Genomic DNA, 21,897 nt, shown 5'->3' with positions numbered 1-21,897 from the left:
ATGACTTTTTATATTATATCCATTATCACAGGAATGTTCAGCATGACATTGGTTAACCAAAGTGGGAAAAGATACTGCTGTGCAGCATGACAAGGTAACTTGTTATTTTTTAAAATCATTTTTACTTGCATACTTCCTGCAGAGGAAGTGTTTGGTTGGTTGTTTTTTAATTACAAATACTTCTTTTTAAGGTACATTTTTACTAAAACTGTTACACATTTATGATAATTTTAAAATATAAACAGCCCCTTGCTTCCAACAAACTGAAAAACATAGCGAGGGAAACATCTAACTGAAACGGTGGAGAAAAGTTAGAAACAATCTTGTCCCCCCACTGATATCTAAGACAAAACTCCCATTGACTTCAATGAGAGGAAGACCAGACCCTTGCTTATCAGCATCTAGAAGGTAAGGACAGTCAGGTGGCTAAAGCACAGAACTAGGAGTTAGGTGATCTGTGAGCGAGAGAAATATCTGTCCCCACATGTTGTGTGTTGTGAGGATGATCTCATTAATATTTGTAAAGTGCTTTGAGATTCTTGGATAGAAGGCATTACAAAAGTGTGAAGTATTACAATGTTTATTTTAGAGGCAGCATGGTCTAGAAGAAGAATGAGCATGGCATGGAGACTTATGAACTCCTTCAGTTTAATTCTAGTTCTGCCGCTAACTTGTTACATCACATTGGGCAAACCATGATGAGTCTGCACACTCCCATGTGCCCTCACTCTACAACTGCAAATCCCCACATGTGCAAGACCTCAGGTGTGTCTGTGCACATGCAACTTTGATCAGTTGCAAATGATGGCTGAATAGAGGTGTGGTTCAACATGAGGTCCTTAAATTATCTGTGCCTCGGTATCCCCATCTATAAAAAGGAGGTAATACTAATTCTCCTCCCCACTAGGGACTCTGAAGACTACTTAACTAACATTAGTTCATCACTTTGAAAATGTCAAATTCTATGCTTATTATAGGAGGCACAAAGCAGGTAGATGAAGAGTCAGTGAAAGAAAAAACCTATTACTTTTAATGAGTAAAAAAAGTAGGGTTTGTTCTCTCTTCAATACAGTACAAATGTCTAATCACTTTCTTTATTCATTCTGGATACTTTTTTCTTTGCTAAGAAGCATCTTGATTTCTAAAAAAAATTACAGTTATTAATGGGTGGTTATTCAGAAGGCATAGCCAGACCTTTCCTATTAAAATGCTTGCTTTCACATAGATTATGCATGCTTTAACATCGCCATTTGAAAAGAAGCTGTTGAGGAGAATGAACTGTAGATGTGTTTCAGATTTCTTAAAAAATGTGATGATGTATTCATCAACGTTTTTAATGGACCTTGGACTCACAGTAAAGTTCTCCCATGACAAAGGCAATGCAACTTTTAAAATATAATGGTACAAAATTACAAATATACATGAGGAATATATTGTGCAAGTCTTTAGAGGAGATGCTACAATGTCAAAACAACGTGCGGGCAAATAAGGGGCGACAATGTAACATGAAGAAAGGCAAAACTTACATCAGTGGAAGTCAAACGCAATGACAGTACAATATGGTGAAGGAAAATCAATGCCACACATTAAAACACACCAAAAAAGGTTCAAATGATGTCAGGAGATATGAAACCTGGAAGCTCAGAATTAATGATCCACAGTATTCTGAACTAAAGTGCCACTGTACCAAGATATGTCATAATATGAGATAGTTGAACCTACATGTCTCAGAAGAAGTGATCTTCTATGCCATTATATTTCTATGCTTAGGAACAACAGAACTGAATATGGAACATTACCAGTGCTTAACATGAGCATCTTCTCTGGTTCTATAGATTTGTATCTCAGTCTATTAAGAAGTATTTATGTTTAAATATTAAACAATAGATACAGGAATCTGATATACTCATATGAATACAAATCTGCATGACACCCAATACTGTGGCCCATACTAAGGCAAATTCTGCCTTCAAAGGCATATATATGGCTCCCATTGATTTCAATGGCAGCTGTGCACGCCTTTGAGAGCAGAATTTAGTCAAATGACTGTGAACTGAGTGCTATTCAATAGAATAGGCAGATAGATTATAGTAATTAGATAAGAGACAGATCTGCGAGATAAACAGGCTTTGCACAGGGGTTTTCTGTGGGTGGTTAGGGGTTCCGTATTACAGGGCAATAAGAGAGTCACTCCATGGCTAATGAATTTGTCAGGCCATAGATCCCCAGGGGATCTCACCTGCGGATCAATACTTATGATTTAGCTCTGTGAAACAACTCTTTGGTGCACTGTAGTTCTCTTCATCTACATATCTCCTGACCCCAAGAAGCAGACCCAATCTTGTTCTGCTGTCTTTTGTTCAGTACAGAGTCGTATAAGATAGGGCCTGGATTTGCCTTGCAAATAGTAGAGCTAGAGACTCTGAGACCGGCAATGTCAGAAGTTCAGCTAATTTGTTCAGACAGCTTTCTGGGCTTTTTCCCCCCATTCCAATATTGCTAAGGTCTCAAATATTATTTTAAGCAAAGATGATTAAAATGCTGCCAGATAAAATAATTAGACAAACTGCTACAAGGTTAACAAAACACTAAATGCTAATGAAAGCACTTTTCAAAATGGGGACTTCTGGTTTTATTTAGAGCAGCCAAAAGAAAAAAAAAAGTATATATACTGGGTTCTGTATCATCCCTGACAAAGTTCATTATTGTAGTCTTGGTAGTATCTATACAGCAGCTAATCCCACAATCTCTCTAGTACAGAAGTTTCATAATATACTGTATCTTTGCTATTCCCCCAAGAAGTAAATGATTGGAAATCTTTTGTATTCCCTTAATGCATGTATAGAATTGAGGGCTTGGTTTTGTTCTTTTAAGAGATGCACCAACAATGTTGAAAGATTTGGAATATTTTTGGCTTTAATTTGCAGACTACCTTTGTTCATCATGTCTAGAACAGACCTGATCACTTATATATGGTTAAAAAAAAATCTCCAAACAATAGGATCATTTAAGCTCAGCTGATGCCAGTATAACATCTCTGTTTCATATTCTTCAGTCTTGTCTCCCCAGTCTTACAGTGTATATTTTTATCAGCTTGTCAAAAATGTCATCTCTTTTCCATCACCAGCACTGATGGAAGGAGGAAGCTGGAGAAATAGTGTTAAAAAAAAAAAAACCTAAAATCACAACACTAAGACCCAAAAATCTGGGACATTTTTTAAAAAACCCACAGACTTTACAAGGCAAAACAGAATGCTGTGTATGTTGATTTATCATTCTAAAAAGATTACACAGTAATGAGTAACCCATCAAAAAATAAGAGCAAGCTATAGGAAATAGGGATGGATTCTCTCCACCACAAAGAAGAGAATGAGAGCAAAGCCATACTGCATTCTTTCCTGAGGCAGAATAGTGCATCATTAGCAAATAGAAGTAGCTCAGCAACATAGAATAGAGCCTCCTGGGAAATACGTCTCCTCTATACAACATTAAGACCATTCTGGAAAATTACCTGACTTGCAGGAGTTGAAGGACGCACAACAGGTTAATGTTTTTGTGCACAGCCATAACATCTCTAACCATCAGAGGCATTGGGGATTTCTTTCTTGGTGCTGTTAGCATCATTCACAAAACTGCTACCTCCATAATTAGCTCTATATCTGAGAAAGATGCACCATCCCCTACACACCACCTACAGCATAAGTGCCACTGCCGGAAAGTGATCGTCTGAGGAAGATCATAACATGACAGTGGGGTTGCCTATAGACAGGCAGTGTCCCAGCATACTGTCCACCTATCTTGGTTATCTGAAGTTTCCACGCATAAATCCACAGTATCACAAACACCATCATAAAACTTGGATTTTCATAACTAAATTCATTCTGCAGCCATTTACTTAACAGTAAATTTTTCAGTGGATGCTAAGATGTTACTTCATTGAATATCTTGTTTACCTTCACAATATGCAGCGTCCCCCTGGATAGAGATATAACCATTCTTGCATTCACAAGTAGCTTTTGTGTTCCAATTTTTGCACTCTGAATTTTCACCACATCTGTGGCCTTCTGCACAAAAGTTATGACCTGAAATACAAAATACATTAAACCTTGTATTAGAACATGCTGAATTCAAATAATCAGTATTAATATGTATACCTCACTGTGCCACACTCTGTATAGTTTTGCGATGCTATCCTCCAGGCATTCTAATGTGGAATTCTCCTTTCATTTCGCCTGGCAAAGACTGGTCTAAATGAGCTTTTCTGAATCCACTTCATTATGGGGAATATCATTTCAATCTTAGATGCCTCTGGTAACAGTATTCAGGTTTTAGGTATGGAGGGTAGCCAACTCCCAAGCAAATATGAATGCTACTGTATTTATTGACCAAGGAAAGATGCTGTGCATTCCTTTCTATCCACCTTTCCAGGACACAATTCATCATTGCAATTACAGTTACTATTAAGCCATACTAAATTGCTATTTTTCAACAAATTTGTATATGATAATGGAGAATCAAAAGTTTGGTTAGAAGAGCACAAACAGCAAATGAAATTTTGCATTAGAACAGGAAGATTTATTGAAAAGGAAGACTTCCTTAAATATATTGCTACACATTAACATGCCAGACCAGCTGGGTTCCATTCCATCATTTATCCTGAAAATAATATTAATGATACTAATAAAAATTTTTTTTTACAATATATAATTTATCTCTAATTTTGCTGTGATGTAGTGACTCCAATGTAGTGGAGTTTTTCTATCAAGATGGATTTACCCCACCACCCAATTTGTTTTATATCAGGTCACGTTATATCAGGGTAGAGGTGTATTGCATTATTAATTTCATAACAAAATGTACATGAAGTGAACCCAAAGTCTCAAAATCTCTCTCTTCACTCACTCTGTTGAGATCCAAATTATGTGCTCAATTATAATTCTGTAATACTCACATCATTATATTGGAGTTACACCAGTGTCACTGAAGGGACAGTCTGTCTTGGATGGTTTAGACACAACACATCCTGTATCTTGGGGTTTGGCTAGATGACCCTTGCAGTCCCTTCTAACCTTATATTTCTATGATTCTATGATTAGAGAACATGATAATGGTAGGGGTTTTTGTTCATTTTTGTTTTGTTTCTTTATTTTCTTGGGCCAAATTCCATTTCCTTTTGTTACAGAGCAGTGATAGGTAAATAGGATTTTGGCCCCGTGTCTTCTGGATGCATTTCTTTGGACTCAGAGTTCCCAATAAAAGGGAATTATTATACAATTAGAAGTATGGACTTTGAACTCCACATCTCAGAATCCGAAGAATATCATGAGATTCTGATGTAAACACACCTTTGAAAATTTTATACAAAAATTCCCAATAAGCCATTATTAAATTTATCATGATTCTAACCCACACTTCATTTTTGCAAGCAGGCCCTGTTCTTTAGGAGCAAGGCATAGTTTGGGCTTGTATGAAATGTACAACTCTAGTGCTGCCAATTTTGGTTAGAAAAGGAATGGAGCAAAGATTCCCTCTGTAAAAGTTCTAGTTCAGTGATTCTAAAGCTTCATAAGCTCCCCTACAGAGAGCTAAGAAATAGAAGAAAACCGATAGTTCTAAGACTTATATACTGGATTTTTCATACCCCTTGCTCTTACATTGCCTAGACAGTCTTTGGGGAACTTTTGAAAGCCTTAGCATCTATGAAATGACATGTTTTTTATCTAATCCAAGCAAGTATTCATGGGCTTACCCCCAAGGCTGGCTATGTATGTTCAAAAATAAAATTAGTTCCAAATACCAATTAATAAACTAAAACCCTTACACACATTTTGTCACTTTTGTGCTCTTTTATTTGTAGCTTGAAAGGTTTACGTCCGTCATCAGAGTGTGAAGTCACTTGGCAAAAGTAACACTTTGGCACTTTCCAAGTGCCAACGTCTATCTAAATTCCTGATGTTCTGACTAATCTTATTAATAGTAATCAAGGATAACAGTTGGCTTGCTCTTTCACTATGATCCTGCTTACAACAAAATAGATCTGTGTCTTTTTTTTTTTTTTTGCCTCCTTTAATAAAATTGCAAATATTCTTTCTAGTCTAAATTCATTTCAGAGTCTGGTAAAAAACACTCAGGTATTCCAAATAAAGCCTTATCAATCCTGGCTAACTTCTCTATTGGTGTAAAAGGGCAGTGTGCTTTTGACTTCACCCATTTAGGCCCTCAGAGGATTTGACCCCTCGCTTTTGCCTTAGTAATTATAATCACTACTGAACACTAAGTTCATCTATCCAAACGACACTGAATTTCTACCCTTTCACTAGGATTAATTAATTAAAATTCTGTTTGCCCTTTAGCTAACATACTCGAGACAAGGAATTCTATAACATTTGCTGTGTCACATAAAATCAATAAGGATATCACCATTTTTTGCTACCTAGAGTGCTAAACCCTCTTCATATGCATACCTAGTGTAGGAAAATGCTTTACTTTAACTGGGCAGATAACACTACACTAGGATTTACTGTTAGGTATACCACTTCTCTCTCATCCAAAACATATACACTTAGTAAATTTCACCTTGCTTAGCATGTTTCTCTAGTAACAGTGGTCCTTACATTTATCTGGATTTCTGCCCTGGACGTGATTTCTATTTTCTCTTTACCCGGGTGATTGCACTTTTCTTCATTAGCGACACACTTACAAAAGTGATGCTTCCCTTTTCTGGTCAGTCAGGAGTCAGTAGATTGATTTGCTCATCATCTCTTCCACTCTCCAGCTCTAAATCAGAATTTTGTCTAAAGTCCTTGACTAGTTCTCAGTATCACAGGACTGTCTCTTGCTTGTTTGCCACCTCTGAAATTCAGAAGGAATTTGATATAGATGTGCCCTCTCCTAATTACCTATCTTGGACCATTATAATTGCTACCTTGTAAAGTTCTCTAGGCAAGTCCTCGATTCTTTTGTTCCCCTTCTAGTTATCAACAATATCTGAGATTCAATTCTTCTCAAAATCAGCCTCTTTCTTATATCATTTTTTCCCAAGCTTAGAGGCTGTGATAAAAGGGCAGAACAAAAAAAATTAATGTTCTAGTTCTCTAACTTAAATATATTTAATTAGAGACTCTAGAGAACTCTTTCTTGTTGTGTCACTGTGAGTTCCTAAATATAGGAGTACACCCTAGTCCATCTGTAGACTGGTTTAATATTTGTTATTACAAGTGGCTTGTGAAGCACAAGCATCAGACCTGGATTATAAAGTATATCGCCTGCTGCTAGACTCAACTTCTCATTTCCCAAAGCACTTGACTAAACTTGTTAAGAACCTTAACAAATGGAAAGTGGCAAAATCTGTTTGTGAAGGAATATATATTGTATCCACCATCTGTCACTAGGCTTTTACAGAACAAATTAAAATTGATGCTAGAAAGCCAAGGAATGTACATTAAGGTACAAAATATTAAGTGCTGCACTGTGGCTTTGAGAGTCAGATAAGGAGCATCCCCTGAGCAGGGACTTTACATGTGCAGAGGAAGAATGCCTGCAAAAGTAGGTTTAACAGGCCAGGGGAGCATACCTAGGAAATACAGTTATGTCTCTTCTAGATGCATATCTACATTCTACATCTTTGCAGCTCTGGATCTGTGTGTAGGGGAATGAAACCATTTCTACATTCCTACTAGACTCTCTGGAGCCTGGAGTACTGCAGTCAGCAGTACTCAAACCCTCCTGCTAGCAGCCAAATTATGGGTGCCTGCTGTGTGAATGTACTGGGGGGGAATGGGGATTCTTATGCTCTTCTCACTCCTAGAGGCTCCGATTCAGCAAAGCACTTAAGCATGTGCTCAAGTGCTTTGCTGACTATGGATGGATTTAAGCACATGCTTAAAGTTAGGCACATTTCATTGATTAGTTGATTAAGTATGTGCTTAAATCCTTTACTATACAGGGATAGCAGAGGCTTCAATGCTTTGATGAATGGGGCTGGTACATATCTATTCATGATGGCAATTACTGAGCACTAAACAAGTAAATAATGAATTCAAAAGAATACAAATAGCAAATTTTGATTAGATCTCTGCAGTAATAATGCATTTTTCCAGTTCCTTAAATTATTGAACACAGTAGAAGCCATCATCTGAATTGCCATGTGATCTTGGAATTCCCAGCTTCCAATAGGGCTAGTGAACTATAGAGTTCATACGCCCACATTGGGTAGGTAAAAACTGAACTGTCGAGGTTTCAGAATATTCAGGAATGTCTGATCCAATACTGTTGGCCATTCTCTTGATATAAGAAAAGGCTTAAAAAGAAAATAATTGTATCCCAGCAAAAAGGCACTTGGAGAGGATTTAACAGAATCATATAAAATCTTAAACAGAACTGATAATCTCAACTAATTTCAGTCTAACACAGATGACAAGGCAAGTGAGCATGAATTAAAATTACAGATAAACACATTTACAACAGATGTCAGGAACTAATTACACACACACACACTCAGGAATGTGCAGAACAGCCCACCAAAGTCATTCAAGACTTTTACAATACAATTAAATACTATCATGAGAGGGATTAAATACTGAAGACAGTGTCTAGTTTTTTCATGACCCTGATGACCTCTCTTTTTCCAAATATTTCTGATATTACAACCTCCTTTGTCAATGTTGTTGACTGTTTGCTTGATTTACAGTTGATTTTTTTTCCCCCACTGAGAGCATATTTGTGTCTTTTTATTACTATTTCTACTAAATGGGGCCTGTCCCTTGATGTTATTGACTGCATAGTGACCAATAAGTTAAACTAACTATAAAAGTAATCAAATTTCATGCTTGAGGTGTGTGGTGCCAGGAAGAAACTGCACAATTGTCTAGGACTAACAATTTCAAAGTAGGTTATTTAAAGTTAGACATTATCACCCAGATCCATAAAGGTATTTAGGCTTCTAACGTCCATGGACTTCAAAGGAAGTTAGAAGCCTATATATCTTTGTAGATATGGGCCAACAGGCCAAATTTTAAAAGATACGTAGGTCCCTGAAGATGCAGATAGGCACCCAGTGAGTTTTTGAAAAGTACCTACATGCTTAAGTCCCATTGTATTGGGCTGGAAGCAACATATCCAGGACCTAGTTTAACTTTCATCTAAATTGCTCCTCTTTCTGGGGCTTTGCTAGCTGTTTCGCTGGTGCTCTCACTACACTTCCCAAAATTCCTGGCTATCTATCCTACCACCTGCTTCCCCACAGGTTGTTATGGAGAAATCATACTCATTGACTGTTCCATACTTCAGAGGCTTTTAATGTTTATTTAAAGTCTGGGTGATGTTTCATTTGCAGGGGTTAATCAATGTTCTACATGTCAAAAGTAGTTTCACCCTCAAAACTGTTACAAATGCAAATTCATGTCAACTGTTATTACATAAGCTTGAATAGCAGAGGGCAAACTCAGATGAAGAATCATATAATTGTGAACAAGTAACCTTAGCCTTTCATGATGTGAAGTAGTATTACTAGGCCACGAGCAGCTAGACTCTTCTGGTTCCTTTCATATCTTTGGAGATTGCGGATCCCGAGCTCAGAGGTGTGACATCAAACAACATCCTTACTAATTCTTAATGTATGTGGAAACTATTTCAACAAATCTGTGTTGTGCAGTAGTTATGTAGCAACACAAAAGTGTTTCAAGGTTCAATTAGTTAATGTGTGAAGAGTGCTTTGAGGATATAAAGCACTTTTTAAATCTTAAGCATTCTTGTACCTATGTGTAGGAAGTAACTAATTCATACATCTCAACCTCCATCAGAGTCTTAATAAAATTAAAATCTTGAAACAGCTCATATTCCCACAGCAATGCACAAGAAATGTTTTATTTCTGGTTCTGAGAATGCAAAATGCACTCAGTTTTTCTTCTAGTCAGAAAAATCTTGAGCCTCACAGCTAGACAGGGAGAGATAAGAAATATGCTAATTGAAGTGCCTCCTTGAGCTGCAGTTGAAAAATCAGAAACATTTTTTTTTAAACCAATAAATGTAAGGGTGACAGAAGCCATATTTTTGCCTTACACCACTGTTTTCTTCAATAAAATGCACATTTCAGCTCATCAGGAGTATTCTACAATTGCTGCCAACCAGTGTCAGTAGCCAATCTAAATCCATCAGCCAAACCATATTACTAGATACTGAATAGAAATTACTTCACATAGAAACTGAGCGTTTCTCACCACTTCATTATTCTCCCTCCCCCACTCTCTTAAGGAGGAAAGGATGATTGAATAATCTGGGTTTGCTGGGGTTGGCGACACACAAGAAACTAAGTAGCAGCAACATAAAAAACCCTTGTGAAACTTTATTTGAACCGCTCATCGGACAAGGGAAGGAGATGTGGGATCCAATCTATCATTCAGAATGACTCACTATCTCTAGCAAAGAGACCAACATTTTAAAAAGGCACAACACATTTTTGCCAAACTATTTTGCTGTTATTATTGTATTTGCCTTTTGGCAATAAAAATAAGCCTAGGGTGACACTAAAAATGATACAGTTTTGTGAAAATAAGTTACAAATTTGGTCCTTTTGTGCTGAAAATTTCTTCTTTGATTTTAAAACAAGCCCAAGTTGTGTCTAATAGTACAGCTGTGAATTTTCCCAGTCAAGGTTATAACGTATAGGCTATACACTACAACTGTACTTTTACATCAATGTTCGCTCTGCTGATGCATTGTCAGGTGAGGAACCCAATAGCTGGATATATTACTAGTCATTGGTCAGGAACAGATCCTGCACATGGCTCTGGTCATGCACACCCCTGCATCCAGGCAGATCTATTTGCGGGGTCTAGCCCCACGTTTTATTCTAGAGAGTGTCACTGTACAGGAAAACTCCTTATTCTATTAGATCTACTACATCTTCTATACTGTACTCATTTCAATAAAACACAGAAATGATATCATATGAATAAGTTAGATGCCACTATATTATAAATGTGTGGGGCGGGAGGGAGGGAGAAAGAGAAAGGAGAGGGAGAGAGAGAGAAAGAGAATTATCTGCAGTAATGACTTTTTCTAATCATTTTCAACAATAATGAGCGAGTAGCAAGTCTACCAGCTGGGTCTATTACAGTATTTCACTAGTACTTTGCTGACTCACAATGTGAATCTATGTAAACAACAGATTTTTCTTCTCCCGTGGGATCTCATATATTATTCTAGGCACTTAATTAGTACAGATATGGCCACTATGAAAAACCATGTGGTAGACACGTATGGTGTAAGAACTTGTTATCACAACGCTCTCATATTTTCTTCCCTCTTTTTTCCCTTTCCCCACATTTATTCATTCATGAGACTGTAAATAATTTTGCTATAGTTCAGCAACCAGCAACGCACAATGAACTCTATTTCCTGCCAAAATTCTGGCAGCAGGGACGGAACCTGACCATAAGAAGCTTTGGACAAATAAATGTTGGGGAGGGCAGCGGAAAAGGAGAAAAAGAAGGAAAGCATATGATAGCATTGGATAGGTGTGGTGTAAGAACCTACCTATCTACCATTGGGTTTTTCATAGTGCCCACTGCTGTACTAAATAAGCACTTAAAATAAAATGACTGAACCCTAATAAAAACATAAATTGACAGAGACTTGCAAAAATGAAGACTTGCTCTATAGTTCAATAAGTGTAAACTGATTGATTTACCATTAAACTATGGATGACACTTTATTGGTTACCAATAAACATCCACTGGAAAATCCAACTGATCATTTTTTTGAAGTTTTCTGGATTAAATATATTCGGAAAGGCAAATGTAAATTGCTGTATGTTTCTTTGCATATTTGCTACAACTCTCCATTTAGGACTTCAGTTAATGCAATGATTCCAAATGACTACATTAAATATCACATTTCTTCAAATTTGCCCCAAAATCTCTCTCTCACACAATACAAGTAGACTACAGGCTCAAAGAACAGTTGATCCTGCAGATTACTGGGCGCTCTGCCCCAATCCAAGTTCTTAAATGCTTTGCTGAACCAGGGATAGCATGCTAAAACACTGCAGATCAAACCCACAGAGAGAATCACGTGCTTCCCACCTGTTCACACTTGTGGGAACTGAAGCCCGAAATGTTATCATAAACTGCTATTTCTTCAGGTTTCTCTAACTGATTCAAGAGGTAACCCAACAGATGTGTTCTGTTTAAAGAAAAAACCCCAGTGTAATAGGTTAGAAATTCTGTTCAGTATATCCAGTTATAAGGAAGACAAAACGAATAAAAAAAGAACAAGAAATAAACAATCTGAGAGGAAGCTGCCATCTTAACATTCTGATAATACAGCATAGGACTGAACGTCAGCATCACCATTTGATAGCACTAGAAATCAGAGTTTATAGCAGTTGCAGGGACTTTTCCTTCTTTTATGTCTGAAAACCACCTGTAGGCATGCACGTTCATGGCATTGTATAATAGAATTAAAAAAATACACCTAGGCTGACTACCTAAAAAAGTATCCACAATAATATAACCTACCTCTATAGTTACAGAACTTATCTTTCTTCTTTGAAGTTTGCAAATTTCCAATGCTTTTAAGTAACGAAGCTGCACTAGATCAAACTGGACCACCTGCTATAAAGCGTCATTAAGACAGCGACCCCTCAGAGATAGGCAGCAGCAACTTTTACTGCTTACTTCAACAGCTACACGTGTTTTTAGAAACAGCTTAAAAATTGATGATGTCTATATGGTTAGAGACCAATCCTGTACGCTACTTCAAATGTGCAGGCCCCTGCTACCTCATGGAGTTGCTTGCAAGGTCAGGGCCTTCGTCAGTTAATATTTAATTATACACATACACTAATTAAATATTTATTGACTAAGGCCCTTATCTTGCAAGCTATATATCTAGATATAGAGATAGAAACAGAGTTTTCCCTTAATGAGTAATATGGAAGTTTCCCTTAAGGAAGCAATATGACAAAACAAAACCCCAGATCCAAGCACCTTCGAAGTTTGGATCTGGACTGAGATCTGAACTTCGCACTAGCTCTTACCTCTATAATAGGCCAACCAAAAATCCCATATCCAAACATCTTAGAACTCCGGACATTCAGATCTGAATTTAGCATCTCAGAACATACCGATTTTAAACATAACTAATAATTAACTGGGTCTTGTAGGCAACAGGAGACATTGTGTCCATTGTCCTCTTTCTCGTTAGCCCAGAAAAGTTACTGCCTTGTTCCTGTAAATTTATCCTCCCAAAGGAACAGCACAGGTTGGTTTATAGAGAACATTGTTTACAAGCACAGGTTTATGTAAGTAGCCCGTGCCATCAATTAAAGAGGCGTGGTTCATTACAACATATCCCCAAAATGACCCAATGACTACATTCCATCCAAGCACGTGCCGCTTACCTCTGCAAACGCTGCAGCACTGGTTCTCTGGAAGAATGTGATCTTTTTCTGAGCAGTTCAATGGAGGACAGGTCTCGGTTACTTTTACTAAAACTCCATTCTGAAAATAAATAAATGTTTTTAAAAAATGACACTGATGAAAATGTATCTGACAGCAAGGGTCACACAGTTTTCTATCCACAGCTCTAGCAATCTTTACTAACAACAGCAGTAAAGTGACGGGCAGCAAGCTAAATTCATTTTTTACACTATAAACTCAAATCTAAAATTAATCTACTCGGACACTTCTATTCCCACCATTTAAGGAAAAGACACTACATTTAAACTCAAGCTTGTACAGCTGCTTTTTCCTTTCTTAAGCTACATAAGCACTTGTAGGAATTAAAGTATTTTATTTCACTCCAGATTTTTATTTAAGAATTTTTTTCCGCTTTACATGAGACTTGTTTGTTATCTTTTAGGTATTTTAAATTCTGTATACTGTGATGATAGGTGAATTACCAATGAAACAAAGTAGAGAGATTAGATGGCCAAGATTTTCAAATGTGACCAGTGATTTCAGTGCCTCAGTTTTGGGCACCTTAAAGGGCCTGATTTTCAGCAGTGGAGCTTGGGTGGCACTACTGCTACCTCATTCCTCTCTGCTGCTCCTGGCAGGCCAGGAACTGGCAAAGTGAGGAAGACAGAGAAGCCATCTGGCTGCCTGCGGGCCCAGCTGCAGCTCAAGGCATCCAGCTTCCTGATGCCTTGCTGCATGTTTGACATAAGCCTTGGCTGCTGGACCTCATGGAGGGAGCAGGTTTGCCAGCACCATTGCCAATTGTCAGTTTTATTATAAGTCTCACCATATTCGGTGTTTTTCTTAATGGTTCAGATGCTGGAATCAAGAGATTACATGAGGAACTCAGCTTTCTTTTTAAAAAAAAAAATGTTTCTAGCCCTCATGGTTGCAGACAAAAGCTTGAAAAGGTGACCACAGTTCACCCTAAAGGCTCAGAAACAAGAAGGCAAAGTAACTTCAGGGACTTAAGCCAATGTGGCTGAGATCAGAATCTTGCCCTAAAATGACACCTCTTCCCACAACCCAGGTAAGGAGCAAAGAGAAAGGTCACTTTATTATCCTAAATAGGCCATGTTCCAGCTTTGTCTGTGTATGTCTGGCTTCCACTGAAGTTATGGTCAGAGATAGAAAAGAATGGATAACACATATGCATGAAGGAAAACTAAAGTAATATACCAGGTTATCATTGTAATTTATGGGCACTGCATATTTATTGAAACAGTAGAAGTTAATAAAATTAAAACTTACTCGGCATTCCCTGCAGCTCTTGGTTAAAACCCTCTGACCTTCTGCTAACACTCTGCCTCCAAAGATGCACTTAGCTATAATTAAAAAAAAAAATGCCCAAAATTAATATTTTGGTAGAAAGTGACTGCAAAATATAAATATAAGTAAAATCAATACATATACACATAGGCAAATACAGGCCTACTGTGGTAAATATGATGTAGTCCTTTGCCTTCACTTGAAGTAAGTGTTGATTGTTTTCATTTATTTTGAGTGCAATAGTACATTCATTAAAAAAAAAAAACTATTATTGTGAAACATTATACCCCTCATACTGACAAACTAGCCTATTAATGACCTGAAGTGATAACAAGAATAAAGCATTATTCAGGAGATACTGAACCCAATTCATTAACAGAATCACTCGCAGCATAGACTTCCCATTTGTTAGATAGAGTGCATTTGTATTACTATATGTCTGCATCAGGTATTCAAAGCACTTCAAAATCAGACAGACAGACATTGGTGCATTGTATGTCAAGAGACTGGCAGGTGCATGGGTTTCAGTTAAGCCTCCAGACTGTACCTAGGGACAAATGAGGATAGAATCCTTAACACAGCTTTGTCCCTGAGAAACTGGAGAAATGGTTCAAAACTAGTCAAAGCCTGAAACTCACTGACTCTACAAACTGAAAAAAATTACTGTCAGAAATAGTCTTAACAGACAGATGGAACAAGGAGGGCTCATGCCAAGGCTCAATGGAGGGACAAATACAGCCTGCAACACTACATTTTGGACTACCTTTTGGAATGGATTGCATTGGGATGTGACCCTAAAAATCTCTCTATTGTTCCCCCAGCCCCCAGATTCCTAATTGCAGATATTTACACCTTCCTTCTGTTGCGCCTAGAGCTGTCTGTCAAAATAGCCTCTTAAAAGCTCCCATATTCTATAGCAAGGAGGCAGCTTTCTAGACTGAATGGGGATTCTCCAATATCACTCTAAATCAGAAATAGCTAGATCCAGAGTCCTAGGAAGGATATTCTAGTGAACAAAGCATTCAACTGGGTCTCAAAAGATCTGGGTTCAATTCTCAGCTATAGACTTCCACTGTGATCTTGGGCAAGTCACTTAATCTACCCTGTGCCTCCATTTCCCAACTGTAAAATGGGGATACTACTTCCTACTTTACAGTGAAGTCGTGATGATAAAATCCATGAGTAATTGTGAGATTCTCCGATACTATTATGATGGGGATCAAATAAGTACATTAGAATTGATAGACTAGCATAACGGATTAGGGGAAACTTTGAGATCCTAGTATGAAAGACAAATTATCGTCATCCATGCTGAGCAACATCATGTGTTCCTCCACTGCAAGTTGTAGGAATTCAATGAACCAGTTCATCCTGACCACAAATATCATCTTGGCTCATCACTGTCACTGCAGTACTAAAGACTCACGGATAAACTAGCTTCCAATCCAAGCATCATGAGAAGGTCCCTGTTGCCCAGGCCTATGTTTCCTTCTATCTGGTGACAGAGAATTTCTTTCCAATTCTTCTGAGTAGCAAACAAAACAATTTGTGGCACACTCATGGCAGCAGGGAACCTGGAATTCCATGTACTATTAATTTTCACTCTCACAGGTGCAACCAATACCAACTAAGCCAGCTGGCCTGCTTATGCAACCGACTGCTAAGTACACCACTCTTAACTCCAAGAGACACCTCTCTGTCTACGCCAGATGTTTCTCCACTGCTGTGAAGAGACATTTCTTTCATCATCCTCTTGCTTTGTGTGCCAGCCTTATTCTTTAAGTACACAACTGTGGCCAGCCTGCAGGACACATGCTCAGTTCCTTCTTAAATCTTCCAATCTTTTTATGGAAAACTGTTCCACAAATATATGCCTAACCTGTCAGGCTGCCATCCGTGCAAGTGTCTGTATATTTGATGGGTCCAAATTTCCTTCTTGTCTGAAGATTCTGAGAGGACTCTCACCAAATTAGAGGTGATTTTACAATCTGAGGAACACACAGGAATGTCCCAAGGTCCTGTACACCTTCCTTCCAATGGGATAACATTGGTACCCAAAATAAACATACACAATTTGACCAACAATTCTAGGTCCACACACATACACAATGTTAAGAGGCCCACTGTTCTCACACTACTCTCTATATCACTGGTGAAGCCCATGATTCTTGTCTTATACTGATATCAGTCTTTTCTGTATATTGGACAGTGATCCAAAGTCCCATCATCAACTCTCTTGAGGAATGACTAGCGAAGTATGGCCTGCATCTACCCTATTGCACTGGTTGGGGACCTAGAGTCCTATGCTATATGTCAGTAAGACTTGACATTTGTCTATAGAACTGAGAGATGTGCGTTGCTTCTCAATGAAGCCATTTACGGCATATCCAGTAATGGTCCTTCCTCACCTGCCTTCTTCAATACTGCGATGACAATTGTATATTTCCCTTGCTTCTGGTGCCAAAGAGATATTACATAATAAATTGCTTTTGATTTTTGTTGCACTTTCCATCCAAATATCTCTAAATGTTAGAATAACCCATAAAGTCTTTCAGACACTATCCTGTCTCCCAGAATTCTCTCTCTGTGTTCATATTGCTGGAAATGAGAGAATCTAAATAATTCTCACCATACAAAAAGCAACCAGATTTTCTAAAGAATTCAGCTTCCACTATGAGAAGCTGGGTGCTGAGCACTTTCAAAATCCACCTCATTTAGGTATCCAAAGAGGATGCAGAAGGTTCTTTTGAAAATGTGGCCCTAGCTTTATATTGCTCAGTATGAGCTCAACTGTGATCTCACTTCAGAGAAACACACTACATGGCATCAAGATGACTGTTTTGGGAAAGATGAACTAGAGTGATGTATTTTTACTCTCTCTATTGCCTCACCTGACTGCCTGTAGCCCAGGGCTGGACTTACACTGGACAGAAGAGAAAGTGAGGAATTTTACAACAGAAAAGAGACACCGGGCTTCAAATAAAGTTTTAGTCTTCTTGCCAAAGGCTGGTTTGGAGAGGTTAACACAAGATGGCAGAGAAGAAAGCAGAAACACCAATTTTAAAATCCCTAAACATTTTATGTGTGAGAACTGCTTGGTACTTTGATACAAAAAAAGAACCATCAAGCTGTTCAATAACTCCTAGAGACAGAAAATTACAATTGATGATTCTATCCAGGACTAAATGAGGAAACTGCAGAGAAATCAACACCCGCAGTGTAATAATGTGGATAGCCTCAGTGGCTGCCACTACATACCCAAAAATGACTAACTGTGGCCCTCGCATATCATTCTGTCAAGGAGCTGGCACTTACAATCAATTTCAATCAACTTTCATACATCTTTTTCCATTGACTGACATGCTGAGTCCTTGTCAGAATAACAAGCTGAGTTTGGTGCCAATCACTGACTAAGCGTGAGCTTGTTCATCTTTCCATTAAAGAATCAGAAACACAGTCTACACTTTGGGACTTGCATTTAATCTACAGTTTAGTCCTTCAGAATTCCTGTGAGCCAAATTTTGGCTGGGATTTGTTGCTAAATACACAAGACAGAGCCAGACAGAGATGCTCAAGCTCTCAGATCCACGAAAAGAACCCTTCACAAACTCTCAGCAGGTGAATCACAAGTACTTGTGTTCTGGGAGGTGAAAGTTGGGAGTCGGGGCCTGATCCACAGGTTTTACAACATAAATTATTTGTCCTTTTGTGCACAGATTACTCATGGGCCAGTGTATAATGGAGGAAAAGATGTGAGCTGTGCACATGTTCATGACTAGACAGAATAGGTGCATACTTTTTTTGACAGGATTCATGGATGTCCATTTGGAATTGAAGGGGGAATTCAAAGAGTGACAATCTGATTTTTTTCTGGGATTTTTTTTTTTGGGGGGGGGGGGTTAGGGTTCTAATTAATCCTAAATCAGTCAACAGCTACATCATTGACTAGTCTGAATGGAGAAGAGCTGTGCCCAGAATGTGTAGGTTGGCGAGATAAGGAAAAAAGGTCTCACTTTTTCTTCATACGTGAGAGCAAGAAGAAATTTAGTCCTGTGTACTTGAACACACACATGCTCAATTGATTTTGTCCCTCAGCGCCATTTAAGTCCTGAGTGTTAAACACTTTTTTCACATAGGGCTTCCATTTGCAGATGAGATAAGAGAATTTCATCACTTGGGCCAACTACAGAATTTACTGCTCATCTTCTTTTCCACATTAATTTGGTCTGAAATAAATTACATAAACTACTACTGCACACAACATAGATCATTACAGGCTAGATAAGACCATGAATTTTCCTTATTCTGCTGATTACATCATTTTATTTAAAAAAAACAAAAAACCTATAATATCCAAAGAACCACCTTCAGTTCAGAACAGGATGACAAATAACCAAACTTTAAGTTATTACCCCTCTTTATGGTAAGTACAGACCAACTGCTTCACACTAGTTAACATCAATTGGGTTTAACAGATACTAGTAGAAGCCAGACATTTTTCCTTTGGAGATGTACAAACAAGGGCATGGCCTTTTTAATGCCAATAGAATGCAGCAATATAGTCTTAGAAACATGCAGTACTGCATTGTATCTCCTAGATGATTCTTTTATTTTTCAGCCAATAGTTATTTATTCATTTTTTAACTAAAGCTGCCACTATGACTCATGTTCCCTGCATTAATTTATCGGGACCGTGAAAAATCAAGGGGGAAAACAAATCAGCTGCTCCTAGTTTCAAGGCAAGTGTGATTCCAGTTAAAAAGAAGGTGGGAGGAAAATATCAAATGTAATGTACTTACACCTGCATACTTTGCAGCACTGGCCTCCCATGTGCACTGGGAGGGTGTCAGGAGAACAGTTCAGAGGGGGACAGGACATCCTTCGGCACTCCACTACTCCACTCTAAGCAAAGGTTAGAAAAATGAAGTTCAGATGTGTGTGTATTAGTTTATATTTTATACTGTACCAGAAAATAAAAGTAGCATTAAAGATTTCAAATCCTTCCTACAGCAACAATTCTTATCTGACTGCTACCCATATGAATTAAAGCCACCCCCATTACCATTTTGATATACATCTTTGTTTTATCCCACTTGTGCGTGCTATTTACGTGGATTAGACAAAAATAATACCATCTTTACAAGAACATAAACACCACCTTTTGCAGGCTCTGTCAATCATCTTCAAAATTTTAACAATCAGTTTTCTATTTTCTCAGGCAAACAAAGGCTCTCTTCAGATATCTATCAAATAATTTCAACCAGACAAGACTTACATACTAATTCTCTTCTGTTCCACAGGTTTTCAAAATGATAAACACCCAAAACAGAATCTGCATGTTGTTACCATGCAGGATGCAATTGAGCACCTATGAATAAAATTAAGATAATACTTTTTTTTTCTCTCTCTCTCTCACACACACACACACAATCCAGTGAAACTATTCTGAACCAAACAGAGACAACACCATGATTTCCCACCCTCCACCCCTGCAAAATGGTGAGCTTCTTCCAGATATAATTAGAACAAATGAGAGAGTTGTCCAGGGAAAGCAGATTTTATTTACTAAGTATTCATATAAGAAATGGCAATTCTTTGCTACTTCTTTCAATTGTTCACATTGTCATTGGGTGCAAACTAAAAAGATAATAAATCTCAGAGTTGGTATTATGTATTCAAGGACCATTCACACTATAATTAGGCATCCTACCCCTTACACCCATTAGAAGATTCTTACTTTGCATGTGCAATTCCTGCAGTGATCATCTTCTACCCATGAGTCTTTGTCTCGATAGATCACTCCATTTACTTGACAAGTCTTCTCACAATGACAGTTTTCCAATTGACTAAGCCTCGTTTCTGCATAATTTAGCTATAAGTGAAAGTTACTTGATGTAATTTCTGTAATTCATACACATGGTTTTAACAAAGCAAAGAAGCAAAGAACAAAAGAAGCAGCTTACTGACTTTTAGCTGAATCAAATTTTATTACACCAGTTGAAAAACAAACTAAATAGAAGACACTGAGCCAGAACTAAAGCTGGTGTAAATCAACCTGTGTCCATTTACTTCAATGGAGATCAGCTAATGTACACCAGTTGATGATCTGTATGATTGGCTCTTCTAATCTAATGAACCCCAGCAAGATATTAAAAATGTACCTCTTGGGCACCTCAGATTATTAATGAATTGGGTACTTTCAGTTCAAACATCAAAAACTGAAATCTTTGTAATATTCTGAATTATTCATTTACTGGCATACATGTAATTTAAGAGCATGAATGCTGTCAGGCTCTGATTCCTTCTGTTCAACCTATCTCCACACTGTTTAACATTAACAGGTTGCAGAAAGACATTTACATTATATAAAGCTACTATGATTTACAGGGAAAAGATGACATTTAAATGTGTTGTGTAACAGATTTTCCCAACCTATGGATCATGGACCACTGGTGGCCCACAGAGCACTTGCTGGTAGACAGCAGAGAGTGGACTGGTCAGATGATACTGTCAGCATCTCCTCATTGCCAGCTGCTAAAATGAATTAACAGATGCTAAAAATATTCTTTTCCTAGTAGTATTTTTCTAGGCAAGCAATTGCCATATTTGCCTGAAGAATGCTATGTAATAGTGAATGGGAGGGGAAATTGTGCATGTAACAACAAACAGGAGGCAGGGGGTTCATGTGCTGGCAAAGTTAAGGGAAGGTGATCGCTCCAAGTTTTGTCCATACTATGAGTAATTTATAATTTTCTTCTGCGCACGTGCTCCTTCCCATCCTCCCCAACACACCCACACAGATTATTAAAAACAACAAGGCAACTTAAGTATCAGGGGGTAGCCATGTTAGTCTGTATCTACAAAAACAACAAGGAGTCTGGTGGCACCTTAAAGACTAACAGATTTATTTGGGCATAAGCTTTCGTGGGTAAAAACCTCACTTCTTCTTGCATCTGAAGAAGTGAGGTTTTTACCCACGAAAGCTTATGCCCAAATAAATCTGTTAGTCTTTAAGGTGCCACCAGACTCCTTGTTGTTTTTGTAGATACAGACTAACATGGCTACCCCCTGATACTTAAGTTGCCTTGTTGTTTTTAATAATCTGTGTGGGTGTGTTGGGGAGGATGGGAAGGAGCACGTGCGCAGAAGAAAATTATAAATTACTCAT

At 37.9% G+C, this 21,897-nt stretch overlaps 1 protein-coding gene across 3 annotated transcripts in view; it reads right to left on the bottom strand.

The window, feature by feature from the left end:
• Positions 1-21,897, bottom strand: part of NELL1 (neural EGFL like 1) — a 438,513-nt gene that overhangs the window by 315,497 nt on the left and 101,119 nt on the right. For all 3 annotated transcript variants that reach the window (XM_034769800.1, XM_034769799.1, XM_034769797.1), the window contains exons 8-12: positions 20,467-20,601; positions 19,529-19,631; positions 14,712-14,785; positions 13,403-13,502; positions 3,954-4,082 (exon numbers count right to left, since the gene is read on the bottom strand). In XM_034769800.1, the coding sequence (XP_034625691.1) occupies positions 3,954-4,082; positions 13,403-13,502; positions 14,712-14,785; positions 19,529-19,631; positions 20,467-20,601 (541 nt within the window). The remainder of the gene's footprint in view (positions 1-3,953; positions 4,083-13,402; positions 13,503-14,711; positions 14,786-19,528; positions 19,632-20,466; positions 20,602-21,897) is intronic.

Source organism: Trachemys scripta, chromosome 4 (assembly GCF_013100865.1).
Source record: "Trachemys scripta elegans isolate TJP31775 chromosome 4, CAS_Tse_1.0, whole genome shotgun sequence".
Lineage (NCBI taxonomy): Eukaryota > Metazoa > Chordata > Testudines > Emydidae > Trachemys > Trachemys scripta.
The sequence above is the reverse complement of the archived record's forward strand: the minus strand, read 5'-3'. Positions and strand labels throughout refer to the sequence as shown.